The 14,510-nt window shown below is 41.6% G+C and overlaps 2 protein-coding genes across 2 annotated transcripts in view; both read right to left on the bottom strand.

The window, feature by feature from the left end:
* samd9l (sterile alpha motif domain containing 9 like) overlaps nucleotides 1-12,283 on the bottom strand; it is a 35,007-nt gene extending 22,724 nt beyond the window's left edge. The window contains exon 1 of the mRNA XM_088000748.1: nucleotides 12,217-12,283. The gene's annotated coding sequence lies outside the window, so the exon portion shown is untranslated. The remainder of the gene's footprint in view (nucleotides 1-12,216) is intronic.
* ern1 (endoplasmic reticulum to nucleus signaling 1) overlaps nucleotides 2,984-14,510 on the bottom strand; it is an 84,346-nt gene continuing 72,819 nt past the window's right edge. Inside the window, exons 20-22 of the mRNA XM_043715094.2 lie at nucleotides 13,908-14,031; nucleotides 12,217-12,284; nucleotides 2,984-6,876 (exon numbers count right to left, since the gene is read on the bottom strand). Of these exons, the coding sequence (XP_043571029.2) occupies nucleotides 6,655-6,876; nucleotides 12,217-12,284; nucleotides 13,908-14,031 (414 nt within the window). The 3' untranslated portion in view covers nucleotides 2,984-6,654. The remainder of the gene's footprint in view (nucleotides 6,877-12,216; nucleotides 12,285-13,907; nucleotides 14,032-14,510) is intronic.

Raw genomic sequence — 14,510 nt, 5'->3', positions numbered from 1 at the left:
AGGCTGCTCAGCCTTCTCCATCATTCAGTATGACCATGGCTGATCATCCTATTTAGCCCCCTGCTCCCACTTTCTCCCCATACTCTTTGATCCCTTTATTCCAAACAACCATATCAAATGCTGTCTAGAAAATATTCAATGTTTTGGCCATAAACACTTTATGAGAGAATTCCACAGCTCACCACACCCCAAGTGAAGACATTTATCATCTCAGTCCTATATGGTCTCCTCCATTATTTCTGGCTTGTAACTCCCAATCATTGGGAACATTTTTTCTGCATTTACCTTGTCTAGTTATAGGCTTCTATGGGATCGCTCCACCTCCCTCATTTTTCTGAAGTCCAGTGAATATAGTTTTCTAAATAGCTGAATTGATTGACCTGTTTGAACTCGCTTCCACTTATAGGCATTGGGCATAATGGAATTGCCTTTTTTTGGCATCACGTTAGGATGTCTTTGCTTACATCTGAATATAAACCCATATATCTACCACTTTCTTTTATGACTTTATTGTCATTTTTGCAAATATTCATGATAGCACTATTGGTATAATGACTTACGCCTTTACTTATTCCTGGGATATCAATACCACTGACCATTTATTGCCCAGAGAATAGTTAAGTGTCCACCACATTACTGTATGGTCTGGAGTCATTTGCAGGTCAGTCCAGATAAGAACAGCCGTTTTCTTCCCTCAAGGACATTAATGAATCAGATGGCATTTTTCCAACAATTGACAACGGATTCACGGTTTAATTCCAGATTTACTTTATTGAACTCAATTCTGAAAACTGCCTTGGCAGAAGTGAAATCCGGGTGACCAGAACATTACCTTCTGGCTTAATAGTCTAGTGACAATACTCAGCCATCACCCCCAACCCAAATTGTTGATGGCTCTCCCTTCTACATTTATACCATCCAATCCATCAATTTGTTCAAGAATGCTTTCACTGTAGATGGAGAATCAAAATGAACAAGAGATCACAGCCTTGTCCACACACTTCTAATTCACTTTCCAATCACTGAGTTCCTTCTCATATCTGATACCATCAAATACAATTGAAGAATCAAAGATCTTTCTTATTAAAACCATTACTCGCTAGCTTCAGCTGACCTTATTTTTAAATTCATCTCCTTCAGTATTTTGGCCATAGAGAACTAAGTTCTCAGGTTATAAGTTTGTTCGCTGAGCTGCAAGATTTGCTCTCAGACAGTTCATCACCATGCTAGGTAACATCATCAGTGAGCCTCTGGTGAATCGCTGGTGTTCTGCCCGCTTTCTATTTATGTGTCTTGGTCTGTTGTGGTGGGTGATCTCACTTCCGGTTCTTTTTCTGAGAGGGTGGTAAAAGGGGTGCAGATCAATATGTTTGTGAATGGAGTTCCGGTTTGAATGCCAGGCCTCTAGGAATTCCCGTGTGTGTCTTTGTTTAGCCTGTACCAGGATGGATGCATTGTTCCAGTTGAACTGGTGTCCGTCTTCGTCTGTGTATAGGTACAAGTGATGGTTGGTCATGTATCCTGGTGGCTAGTTTCCTGCCCATTTGTCCAAAGTAATGTTTGTTGCAGTCCTTGCAGGGTATTTTGTATATCTATTGTTATTCTCTTCTTCCTTTGGTGAACTTTATACCAATAAGGATGTTGTTTGTGTCTGTGTGGTTTTCTTCTAATTTGTTGCGTTTTATGACAAAGGTGTAATCCGCATAGCGGACCCAAAGCTTGGGCTGGATCATGGGAAGGACCGTTTGTTCTAACACCTGCATAACTGCTTCTGCTAAAAATCCTGATATTGGTAATCCCATCAGAGCCCCGTTGATTTGTTTGTTGGTCTTCACATTGAAGATTGAAGTGGGTTGAGAGTCACAGGTCTACTAGCTTGAGGATGCTGTCCTTGCTGATGGAGTTGGTGTTGTCAGGTGTTTGTTTCATCTCGCAGTGAGGCTAAGATGATGTTTATTGATGTGAATAGGGCTGTCACGTTGAAGGAAACCATGACCTCGTCACCCTTTATCTTGGTATCTTTGATGATGTTAAGGAATTCCTGGGTGGAGTGGATGGAGTGGCTTGAGTCTTCTATGAGGTGTTTCAGTTTGCGTTGCAGTTCCTTTACTAGTCTGTATGTCAGTGTACTGGGAAGTGAGACTATAAGTCTGAGGGCCCCCCCCCCTTGTTTATGTACCTTTCATAATCCATAAAAATAAGGTGAGTTGGATTCTTCAGGGTTCATTCTTTAAGAGGTCTACCTTGTTAATTTCACCTGTCTTGTGGAGTTTCCTCAGGGTTTGCTGTAATATGGATTTCTTACTGTGCAGTCAGGTCCATCGACACCTGTTGGTAGGTGTTGGTATCGGCAAATAGCGTATGGTAAATGGGGTCCAAACTGATCCACCACTCAGAAAAAGAACGGACGTGATATCACCCACCACAACGATCAAGACAGATATATAGCAAGCAGGACAGAACACCAGAGCTTCAACAGAGGCTCAGTGATGATGTTACCAAGCATGGTGATGAACCATCTGAGAACAAATTTTCTGGCTCAGTGAGCAAAATACAACCTGATACACAACCTGAGCTACAAATCATCTCCAAAATCACAACAACGTTCTGATGTACATGGTTTACATTTTTCATTATCTTGAAGCTTAGGTCAGACTGTAAGCTTCCCGCCTTACAATGGAAACAAACTCAACTTAATCTTTCCTAATAAAGGTAAATCACTGCTGCTCAGATTATCTTTCTGAAGGACCTCTATAACATTTGGAGGACAATATTCTACAGGTATGGCCTATCCAACTTTATGCAATCAGCACTTAGTGCGAATATCCCACAGAAACTGACTTAACTAAAGCTTAAACTGTGTGAGAAGCCTTCATAGTTACCAGACTCAAAATGTCTCTGCTGGACAGTATCTTTGAAAAGGTCAATTTGTTGTAAGGAGTTCAATAAAAGTGTCAAAAAAGTTACAGACCACAAACATACATATTTTTAAAATATTTTATTGCTTTAACCCAGAGGGCTATCAATAAAAAATTACATCCCCAGTTTTAGATTAGATTAGATTACTTAGTGTGGAAACAGTCCTTCGGCCCAACAAGTCCACATTGACCCACCGAAGCACAACCCACCCAGACCCATTCCTCTACATTTACCCCTTCACCTAACACTACGGGCAATTTAGCATGGCCAATTCACCTAACCTGCACATCTTTGGATTGTGGGAGGAAACCGGAGCACCCGGAGGAAACCCACGCAGACACGGGGAGAACATGCAAACTCCACACAGACAATCGCCTGAGGCAGGAATTGAACCTGGGTCTCTGGCGCTGTGAGGCAGCAGTGCTAACCACTGAGCCACCGTGCTGCCCACAAAGTTTGTTAAAGCATGATTTACCATTGCAACCTACCAAACTCAAAATATGTATTGCATAAACAGCCTCAAAAAGAGCACTGTCCTGCAGTCCTTATTCCTTGCACACATGCCAAATAATCAATAATGCTTTTCAAAATGCATTTCAAGTCATACTATATCTTTTTTCTTTTGTCCAGGACTAAACATGTACTTTATTACTATAGGTACACAATTTCACAGTTATGTCTATTATATCTCCCCAGATGGGGGCAGTCTTTATAGAGGTTTTGTACATTCCTGGCAGACATTACAGTGTAACCAATACACCAGAGAATTAGTTAAGACTGATTTAACAGGTTATTGGCAAATGTTTCAGCTCTGGCAGTAAGCAAACCTATCGTTTAAAAAGTGTGACCGAAACATCATAGTTCTCTTATTGCTGTTTAACTGTCTATTTGAAAAGATTCATTACCTGACAGACCCCAACAAAGTTTCCAATGAACAACAATCAATTATACCTAGGGACTGATTAAATTAAGTTGTAAAAGATATCCAGTAAAACTTGTGTTTCAACACAGGTGATATCAATAGGAAATTCTCAATTCTATTTTATTTCTGCTGAAATCACAGGAACCTTAGACAAAGTATTAAAAGCACTTAGATTGGACAAAATTATCATTTGTGAGACAGAAAAAGTTAGAATGCTAACCACTAATGCCACATTACCGCCATTAGGATACTTGTAAATAGCAGACTTCTCCGCACTGGGAATCAAGAATGTTCTGTTTCAATTATAATTGCAGTTAAAAATGGAATTAACCAGATTACTTTTCAAGTAGAAAATGATTTAATGTATACAGAAGTAAATCAACCAATGTGGTGGACTGATGCTGTGCCATTGCGGGTGGGCATTGGGTCGCAAGCTAGTTGTGGACCGAGAGGCTGGAAGGAGTTAGCTCGCTTCCTTTATCTATCATTGTAACAGGAGGAGGATGTTCTTCCCTCTCAGGCATATTCTACCATTCAATTAATTATGGTTGCTCTGTACCTCAACTCCATTTACCAAATTAGTTGATGTCCTTCATTATCAATCCCAGCCTTGAAGTGTTTTACATCCTTAAAATAATTCACTGTGGTTAAAGACTGGAACTGACAATGTTGGTGGGAGCACTGCAATTGATCATTAGTAGAAATTATACTTGGAACAGCAAATGGAGAAATGCAGCAATATCTTTGGGACTTACTTTGTAAAGTGAAATAATTTCAAAAAGTGCACTTTCGATTTTAAAATCGTAACTCTTCAAGATTTTAAAACAAAAACCAAGCACAAACAAGATGCATGTATAATCATAAAACTCAACAAGGTATTATGGAATTATATCAACTGGTTAAACCAGTTTCTGGGTAACCTGGACGGCAGATCAAATCTTTTAGTGCAAATGTCAAAATAAAAAAGGAACATATATAATCACAATTTGAAACTTTTTTTTTGTAAATGAAGACATTGAACTTATTTTTGCCACTCTTCTTTCAGAACCAATACAAAGTTAACACTCTCCAAAAACGGCCACCTCATCCCACCTCTCAGATATACACATACCACCTCAAACTGAAGATGGATACAGAAACAGTTTCAAATGTACATTAAACATCAAAACTATTACCTATCAGATATAAAGGTAAATCCCCCCCTCCCCAATAAATAAATAAGTTACTAAAATTTAATTATCAGCACATTTTTTAAAAATTATTTTGACAATTGACATGGGCTGCATTGTTTTGTGAGATAATGATTTTCCTTGCAAGTACCAAATACTGAGCTTCTACCACAAGTACACTTTTTTTGGTAAACTGATTAAATTAAATGCAACATTTCATGTCATATCAGGGCTCTTGTAGCAAGTGCCATGAAAATACAGAAATCTGTGATCACAGTCCTGCTGTCGGGAAACCACATTAAGCAGAACCCAAGTACTTAGCCATCACGCACACCCCCTGCCGCCCCCAACTTTACCAAGTGTACAACACTTGGCTGGGTTCTCCACTCAGATCGATGGTATTGGAGATCACGTGATCTGGGTGGGAGTGGAGAGGTAGTAGGGATAGAATCAGAAAACATAAAAGAGGAGACATCATTTAACAGGAGACAAATTTCATCTGCGAAGACAGTGATTTCTCACTCAAGGTGGGCAGAAAATGCAATGTCGACAAAACATGGTGTCTGCACTCACCTTGCTATTTCCATAACAAAACAGCACAAAATACATCTGCCCTCTGTTGTAATGAGCAAATAGAGTAATTCAGACAATCAAGCTTCAGCACATTATGTTATAACTAAATAAGTGAGCTGTTGGAAACTGTGTTCAGTTAGTGTGTGAGTGAAACTCTATAAATTCAACTGATTAATCTGTAATGCAATAATCTGATCACTCCTGCTCAGTATTTGGACTTCCAAGATCAAAAACAAAATATTGCAAACATAGAACAATGGCATAAAGCTACAAATACCAGAAATGCCCCAATATAAAATCGTGCTGTTCCAAACCTGAAAGCATAGCTTTCAACAAGGCATTTTGCTGTGTGTGACTAACCACTCTCCCACTGATAAACTGTTAATCATTCTCCACCTTCCTTGCTTTCAGAACAGAATCCATTGCATTTTGCCCCATTATTGTGTCAGTGCCATAAACCAAGAACACAGTGAGCCATCGTACTCTCCTGACAGGACTGATTAGTTTTCCGTGTTGTAATGGACAAACTATTCCACAGATTGGTGTTGTCAGTGCTCCAATATTTATAACATGAATCAAACGGTCTTAGCATGATCTAGCCAAACTCAAGCAAAAGGCCTTGCAAAACCCAGAGCTTGACCAGCATCTGTGAATAAATGCCTTCTTTGGAATTTTTGAGTTACAGATGCTTTATATCCTCTAACGTTGGTCCCTGACACATGAAATAGTGAAACATGCAACAGCCCACGGTAATGCAGAAGGAGAATCACAGTTTTTTTTTAAAAAGTGAGACAAGAAGTAATTTCCTGCAAGGAAAATATTTTCTTGCATTAAAAACGTAGCAGTGGCAATAAAACTGCAGGTCCTTAAACTGGAGAACGAGCTTGCCTTGGAATATCCTGCAGGCCATATACAGCTTTTATAAAGGCACTTAATAGTTTGGTAACTTTTTCAATCAGTAAATGTCTGTCACCAAAACATAGTATTTTAGTACTCGTGTGCTAAAAAGGCCAATGGCTGGAATGCATTTTAAAAATAAACAATTTTCGTTTTATAGATTTCGCCTTTGGATTATATAAAGCTGTCGGTTACTGAGAGGGCTAACTGGTTCGGTTCTGCAGCCTCCTGGTAGTAGTATGGATGAAATAGTCTTTCCTGGCTGCAGATTTGCATGGCATAATATGTGTGGAGTAATAGATGAGGGAAACGGAAGGTAAAATAACAAACAAATTCATCTGGGACTGAACCCAAAGTTTCTTGCACTTCCTCTGGCAGTTCCCTATAGTGGTGTTTCTGAAAATAAAACATGCAAGATATGTAAACGTTAGATGTACAGTCAGACACTCTTATTACCTAAGATCATCATTGTTTTGTACAGAAGCCCCCTAGCTCTGCAAACTAGCAACACATCCATGTCTCCTCATTACACACACTGGTGGAAGTGATAGTGCAGTGATAATGCCGCTGGACAGCAAATAAGAACCCTTGGTTCGAATCCCACCAGAGTGAAATGTGAATTCAATAAAAATCCGGAATTAAATGGCAGCCTAGTGATGACCATAAAGAAGCCATCTGGATTGTTACAAAACCCCATCTGGTTCACTAATGCCCTTTAGAGAAGGAAAGTTGCCTCCAGATCCACAGCAGACTATTTATAGCTTTTTTTGCAATAAACATTGGCCTAGCCAGTGATGCCCACATCCCATGAACAAATTAAAAATAACTCAAGACATCCAACAGAGCAATAAAATGAAATTTGATACGTGCGCACACTAATAGGACTCAGGCAATTTAAAAAAGGCACTTTGCAATCAGAGAAATGAATAAAACCTTAGGCAGTTTGTCAGTCCTCACAAAGAAGCAATTCCATGTTTCATAAAACTGAAAATAAAACTGATCGGAATCTGTGATTATCGAATGAATAGCCAGGAGAGGCTGGGGCGTGGGTTTAATTTCTCAATTAATCTGTCAGTGACAGACTGACTGCCAGAGGGAGACCAGGCACTTCACTGGAAGAGAAAGGCACCATCATGCCCCAAACTCGAAGACCAGATACTAGAAGCGGGGAGAGAATGAAGTGAGGCTGGGCGAACACTCACAAAACATCTATAAATCTCACTTACAAAACTGATCAACGAACCAATAAATCCATTAACCGGTAGTGGCATATTTTACTCCAAGGTTCATGGTGCTCCAGATTCCTCATTGCTGGGTTGTCAATCTGCCCTGTAACCAGACTGCCATCAGAAGGTGAACAAGCCGAGTTCAGGATGACCAATTCAGTCATCTTCTATAGTTCAGGAGTGGAGGAGCCTCAGCCCTTGACCTTGTCCAACAGGTACGAGATTCTTGCTCCCTGTTCGGATGAGGAAAAGGGCTCTGGACAGGATGAGCCAACTGACCAAGGCACCATGGTGCAGAAGGCCATTCAAGAGGGGGGGAGCTAATAGACAAGTAGTGGTTATAGGGGATTCTATAATTAGGGGGACAGATAGTATCCTTTGCAAGCCGGATCGGGAGTCTCGCATGGTGTGTTGCCTGCCCGGTGCCAGGGTGCGAGACATCTCCGACCGGCTTGAAAGGATATTGGAGCGGGAGGGGGAGGATCCAGTTGTTGTGGTCCACGTTGGTACCAACAACATAGGCAAGACTAGGGTGGAGGACCTGTTTGGGCATTACGAAGCACTAGGCAGGAAATTGAAGCACAGGTCCTCAAGGGTCATAATCTCCGGATTACTGCCCGAGCCACGTGCCAATTGGCATAGGGACAAGAAAATTAGGCAAGTAAACATGTGGCTAAGGGGTTGGTGTGGGAAAGAGGGATTCCACTTCATGGGGCATTGGCATCAGTTTTGGAACAGGGGGGATCTGTACCATTGGGACGGTCTCCACCTGAACCGATCAGGTACCAATGTTCTAGCGAAGAGGATAAATAGGGTGGTCAGTAGGACTTTAAACTTCTGAGTTGGGGGGAAGGGAAAGTGAAAGCGACAGGGAGTATGGAGGTAAATGGCAAGATAAGCAGCAGGATAGCATGTTTCCAGGCGGATTTAAAATTGAGGCAGACTGAGAATGCAGTAAAAAGCAAGGATAACTTAGGACATATGACTTCCAACATCTCTAATGATAAGGAAGTTAGCATTAAGGCACTTTACCTGAATGCTCGTAGCATTCATAACAAAGCCGATGAACTAATGGCACAGATAATAGTGAATGATTATGATGTAGTAGGCATCACAGAGACTTGGTTACAGGGGGGTCAGGACTGGCAGTTAAACCTCCATGGTTTTTCAACTTATCGAAAAGACAGAGAGGTGGGCAGAGGGGGTGGGGTTGCCTTGTTAGTTAAGAACAAAATTAAATCTATGGTATTGAATGACATAGCGTCGGATGATGTGGAGTCTGTGTGGGTGGAATTGAGGAACCACAAAGGCAAAAAAAACATAATTGGAGTTGTGTATAGACCTCGTAACAGTGGATAGGACGCAACATGTACTGGGAAATAGAGAAGGCATGTCAGAAAGGCAAGGTTACATTGATCATGGGAAACTTCAATATGCAGGTGGACTGGGTAAATAATGTTGCTAGTGGATCTAAAGAAAGGGAATTCATGGAATGCTTACAGGATGGCTTTTTGGAACAGCTTGTCATGGAGCCCACAAGAGAGCAGGCTATTCTGGACCTAGTGCTTTGCAATGAACCAGACTCTATAAAAGATCTTAAAGTAAGGGAACCCTTAGGAAGTAGCGACCATAATATGGTAGAGTTCAGTCTGGAGTTTGAAAGGGAGAAGGCAAAATCGGATGTAATGGTGTTACAGTTGAATAAAGGTAATTATGAGGGCATGAGAGAGGAACTGACTAAAATAGACTGGAAGCAGAGGCTAACCGGGAAGACAGTAGAGCAAAAATGGCAGGAGTTTGTAGGTATAATTGAGGACACTGTACAGAGGTTCAAGAAAAGAAAGATTAACCGGGGAGGGACTAGATAACCTTGGCTGACAAAGGAAGTCAGGAAATGTATTAAAGAAAAAGAGAGATCCTATAAAGTGGCTAAGAACAGTGGGAAATCAGAAGATTGGGAAGGATACAAAAGCAAACAGAGGATAACAAAGAGTGTAATAAGAAATGAGAGGATCAAATATGAAGGTAGGCTAGCCAGTAATATTAGAAATAATAGTAAAAGTTTCTTTCAGTACATAAGAAACAAACGACAGGCAAAAGTAGACATTGGGCCACTTCAAACTGATGCAGGAAGCCTTGTGATGGGAGATAAGGAAATAGCAGGAGAACTTAACAAGTACTTTGCGTCAGTTTTCACAGTGGAAGACATGAGTAATATCCCAAAAATTAAAGGGTGTCACGGGGCTGAGTTGAGTATGGTTGCCATTACGAAAGAGATAGTGCTAGAAAAGTTAAAAAGTCTTAAAATTGATAAATCTCCTGGCCCCGATGGGATACACCCTAGAGTTCTGAGAGAGGTGGCTGAGGAAATAGCAGAGGCATTGGTTGAGATCTTTCAAGAGTCACTGGAGTCAGGAAAGGTCCCGGATGATTGGAAGATGGCTGTTGTAACCCCCTTGTTCAAGAAAGGATCAAGGCAAAAGATGGAAAATTATAGGCCAATCAGCTTAACCTCGGTTGTTAGTAAAATTCTAGAATCCATCATTAAGGATGAGGTTTCTAAATTCTTGGAAGAGCAGAGTCTGATTAGAACAAGTCAACATGGATTTAGTAAAGGGAGGTCATGCCTGACAAACCTGTTGGAATTTTTTGAAGAGGTAACAAGTAGGTTAGACCAGGGAAACCCAGTGGATGTGGTCTATCTAGACTTTCAAAAGGCCTTTGATAAGGTGCCACAAGGGAGGCTGCTGAGCAAGGTGAGGGCCCATGGTGTTCGAGGTGAGCTGCTGGAATGGATTGAGGATTCTGGATGAAATCCGAGAGAATGGCAGAGGCATGGTGAGACTGTAGGGAGGGAGGCTGCTTGAACTGCAGAGATTAAAGACTTCCACTTGGATTTTCCAGAAAATGAATCAGGCCTGAAGGACTGACCAGGAAGGCCACACCCACGACAGAAAAATCCAAGCACCTCAAGTGACCAAGCAGCTGCTATCTCTAAGTCAGAGCTCCATGCCAGCTGTTATTGTTAGCCACTAGTTTGGGAAGCTCTGTTCTGGGTCATTCACCAGAAGAATGCAGAGTAGTCCCATTTAGGGACATGGTTTTGTTTACTCAATAGCACTGACAAGGGGTAGTTTATAGTATCGCACATTTGCAGTTTGCAACAGAGACAAATTTCTCTTTGGGTTCTCGTGAACTTTCCTGACAGTATAACAACAGCCTGAACCTCAGCATGTCCATGGTTACTCTTTAACTCATATCCTTTTCACATCAAGACTACCCACTGCCACCAGCTCACGCAGCCATCTAGTGATGAAACACTTCCAATGACATCCCTTCCTGACTACAACAATCCAGTGCTCTCTGGCCAACATTCCATCTCCCATCCACAAGCTTTCGCTCATCCAGAATTCTCATGCCCGCATTCTACCTCACATCAAGTCCTGTAACTCATCTCCAAGTTGGCGGACCTCCATTCCGCTGTCCCCCACTACTCTACAGTGCCTCAAATGTGAAATTCACAAACTTGATTATAACATTCTGCATGCTCTCATCCTTGGTTATCTCTGTAACCACCTTCAGCCCTGCAACCTTCCATGGACTTTGTGCTTCCTCATTCCAGCCTTTTAAATCTGTGTCCTCCTGCTCTTTTTCAAGTGGGAACAGCTTCTCCCTATCAAATCCATTCAGTAATATGCAAGATGTCAATAACTTGCATTTAAATGGTGCCTGGGAATTCCAGAACCTAGGACTTAGGCGTGGTGCCAAGGTGGCGGAGTGAATGGAAACTGAAGATGTGAAAAAGAAACAAGGGTGTTGTGTGAAAATAAACTTTTTTCACACAGCGAGTAGCTTATAGAATTACAGGATTGCTTGAGTGCAGGAGGCCATCCAATCCATGGTGCTTACACTGGTTCAATGACGTGGAGCCAATCTCCTGCCCTTTCCATGTATCCCTGCACACAATTTTCATCCCTGTATGACTTGGAAATGGGTGGAGATAGGTTCATTAGAAACATTCAGGGTGGCACTGGATGGTTATTTGGATAGATACAGTGTATAAGCACATTGGGAAAAAGCAGAGGGTATGCTCTCGGTAACGAGGCATCTTTTAAAGTGCTGGTGCCAACAAAATAGGCCAAATCGCCTCCCTCTGTACCATACCATATTCAGTAATACAGCTATGTCACAGCCTGTAGTTGGAGCATGTCATTTACTAATTCAAGAATTAGTTCATTTGCTTTTAGAGGTTTCTTCTATCAAGGTTCTCTCTGCCCTTCTCCACGTGTCCAAACAAAATGGTGTCTTGTGGAGATGGCAGGTCAACTGCAACACATCCCTGAGCAATGAACAGGCTAGGTTACCATTGACTGCCATTACATTTACAGGTAATAACACTTCACCTGACTGACAGAGACCCAAATAATGCACATATGTAATATTTACAAGAATTATTAGCAATTTTACAAGGGATCAGAATGATAGATCTTGAAAAAATTGGTATAATTACCTTATTCCGCATTGCTCGCAGGAGATCTCGCACTGAGCTCCCTTTATAAGATCGAAATTTTCTAAGATCTGCAAAAAAAAGTTACTTTGTGAAAAAGCACTTGCTTCATGCAATTCTTCCCAGCTTCCTAGCCATAGACTAGTGAACCTTATACAGTTTTAGATTAAATTAGTTTACTAACAGTGTGGAAACAGGCCCTTCGGCCCAACAAGTCCACATTGACCTGCCGAAACTCAACCCACCCAGACCCATTCCCCTACATTTACCCCTTCATCCAACACCTAACCTATACATTTTTGGAATAAAGATCATAAGGCAAATGGAAACTGAAACTTGAGCTTGTGCTGTCAGATCATGTTTGACAGATTCCAAGACAAGGATCAGAATGATCAGATGCAGATGATATACACAACAGCCATGTTCCAAAATGACTGGGATACTCGATTCAAGGCCAATTTTCAAATGGAAATCAAACGAAAACATTAATCTAGCAGTATTTTGGGAGATATGAAGGAAGAACAGAGAAGTCTGTCAATTGGGACTGGTGCTTTCAAGAACTGGAAAAGGCACAATGGGAAAACTGCTTCGTCTGTGGCACTGAATTCTATAATTCCTTTAAAAAGGCTGATAAGAAAATTACTAGGACAACAAATATCTTGCTGTGCCACTGAATAAGCTGCATCCCTGCCAAATTGCCCCTACACCAGGCTGCTGCAGGTCACAGATTCCTCCATCACAAGGTGGGGCAGATAGCTGACTGAATGAGAAAGGCAGGAGAACCTCTTCAGTCAAATCCACTGACCTCATTAAAATCCAGACTGGCTTTGCGAGTTCCACATTCGAACAGCAACCACAAAGTACAGAGACTGCAATCTCTGTGCACCCACACGCTACCCAACTAGAAATGAACAAGGTAAAGGTTGGGACAACTTTCATTTGAGAAGAATGGGATTGCACAGTGGCTCAGCGGTTAGCACTGCTGCCTCACAGCACGAGGGACTTGGGTTTGAATCCACCCTGGGGTGACTGTCTGAGTGGAGTCTGCACGCCTCCTGGTGTCTGCATGGGTTTCCTCCCACAGTCCAAAGATGTGCAGGTGAGGTGGATTGGCCATGCTAAACTACCCATCATATTCAGGGATGTGTAAGTTGGGTGGATTTCCTATGTGAAATGCAGGGTTATGGGGACAGGGTAGGATCATGGGTCTGGATGGGATGCTCTTCGGAAGTTCAGTGTGGACTTGATGGGTAGAAAAGCCTGCTTCTGCACTGCAGGGATTTTATGATTAAAAAAGCAGAAGAGAATCTGAAGGAGATGTCTGCGGATATTAACAGGAACATGAACAGAATTTCAAGACACACTGAGTGACTCACGCTGAGCAAGGAGTCAGATTTTAGGTGAAGGCTTAATTACAAAAGATTTGCACAAACATATTCTTTGCAAATCTTATTTCCTCCTTCCCTGAGCATGTAAAACAATAACTTCACATGATTCATTTTCTTTTGTAAAGATACAATAAATAACTGACAGCATTGTAAAAATTAACAATTCCCAATGACAATACCAGGCCACTGATTTTATACACCTATTGCCCATCTCACCAGCACAGGGTTAGCAGTGAGTACATTCATTCTTGAATCATGAGAGAGAATGAATCAGCATAATGTCATTCAGCCACATGAGCTGCTCACCTGTCTGCAGAGGTACAGTGATGTGCTCTTTCCAGTCACCTTGAACAACACTTCGCCCACCTCTCTCCAGTTCTCGTACTATTGGTCCATCCAGAGGCTCCTTTTCTATTCGATCACTGACATCCTGCAATGATTAACCCACAATTACAAGACCCGACATGATTCCTAAGGTCATGCTGTGTTTGTCGGTTGTAACAGAAATGGAATCTTTCCTCTCTACAGATTTCAACAACGTACCTTTTCTGCCTTTACACTCGCCATTTAAAGACTCAAAAGGTTCTCTTGTACCCTGATGATTTGGCAGCTACAATCACTTTCTGGAGAGGGAGGGAAAGAGGGAGTCTGACACACCCATAGTGCACCCTTTAGAAAGGGAATTCCCAAAGTGATTTTGAACCAGTGAGAGTGGAGGAACAGTGATACAGCTGAGAGTCAGGACGGGGTGGGGTTGGAAGGGAGCTTGCACTGTTCCCAAGCATTTGTTGCTTTTGTTTTTTGAGGAGGTAAAGGTCATAAATTTGGAAGGAGCTTGGTGAACTCATGAGTGCACTTTCTATGTGGTATACACTGCTATCACATATTTGTCAGCAGCAGAGAGAATAG

Source organism: Chiloscyllium plagiosum, unplaced genomic scaffold (assembly GCF_037043375.1).
Source record: "Chiloscyllium plagiosum isolate Xiang-an unplaced genomic scaffold, Cpla_swu_hap1 HiC_scaffold_25, whole genome shotgun sequence".
Classification (NCBI taxonomy): Eukaryota; Metazoa; Chordata; class Chondrichthyes; order Orectolobiformes; family Hemiscylliidae; genus Chiloscyllium; species Chiloscyllium plagiosum.
Note: the sequence above shows the minus strand (reverse complement) of the source record. Positions and strands in the feature narration are given on the sequence as shown.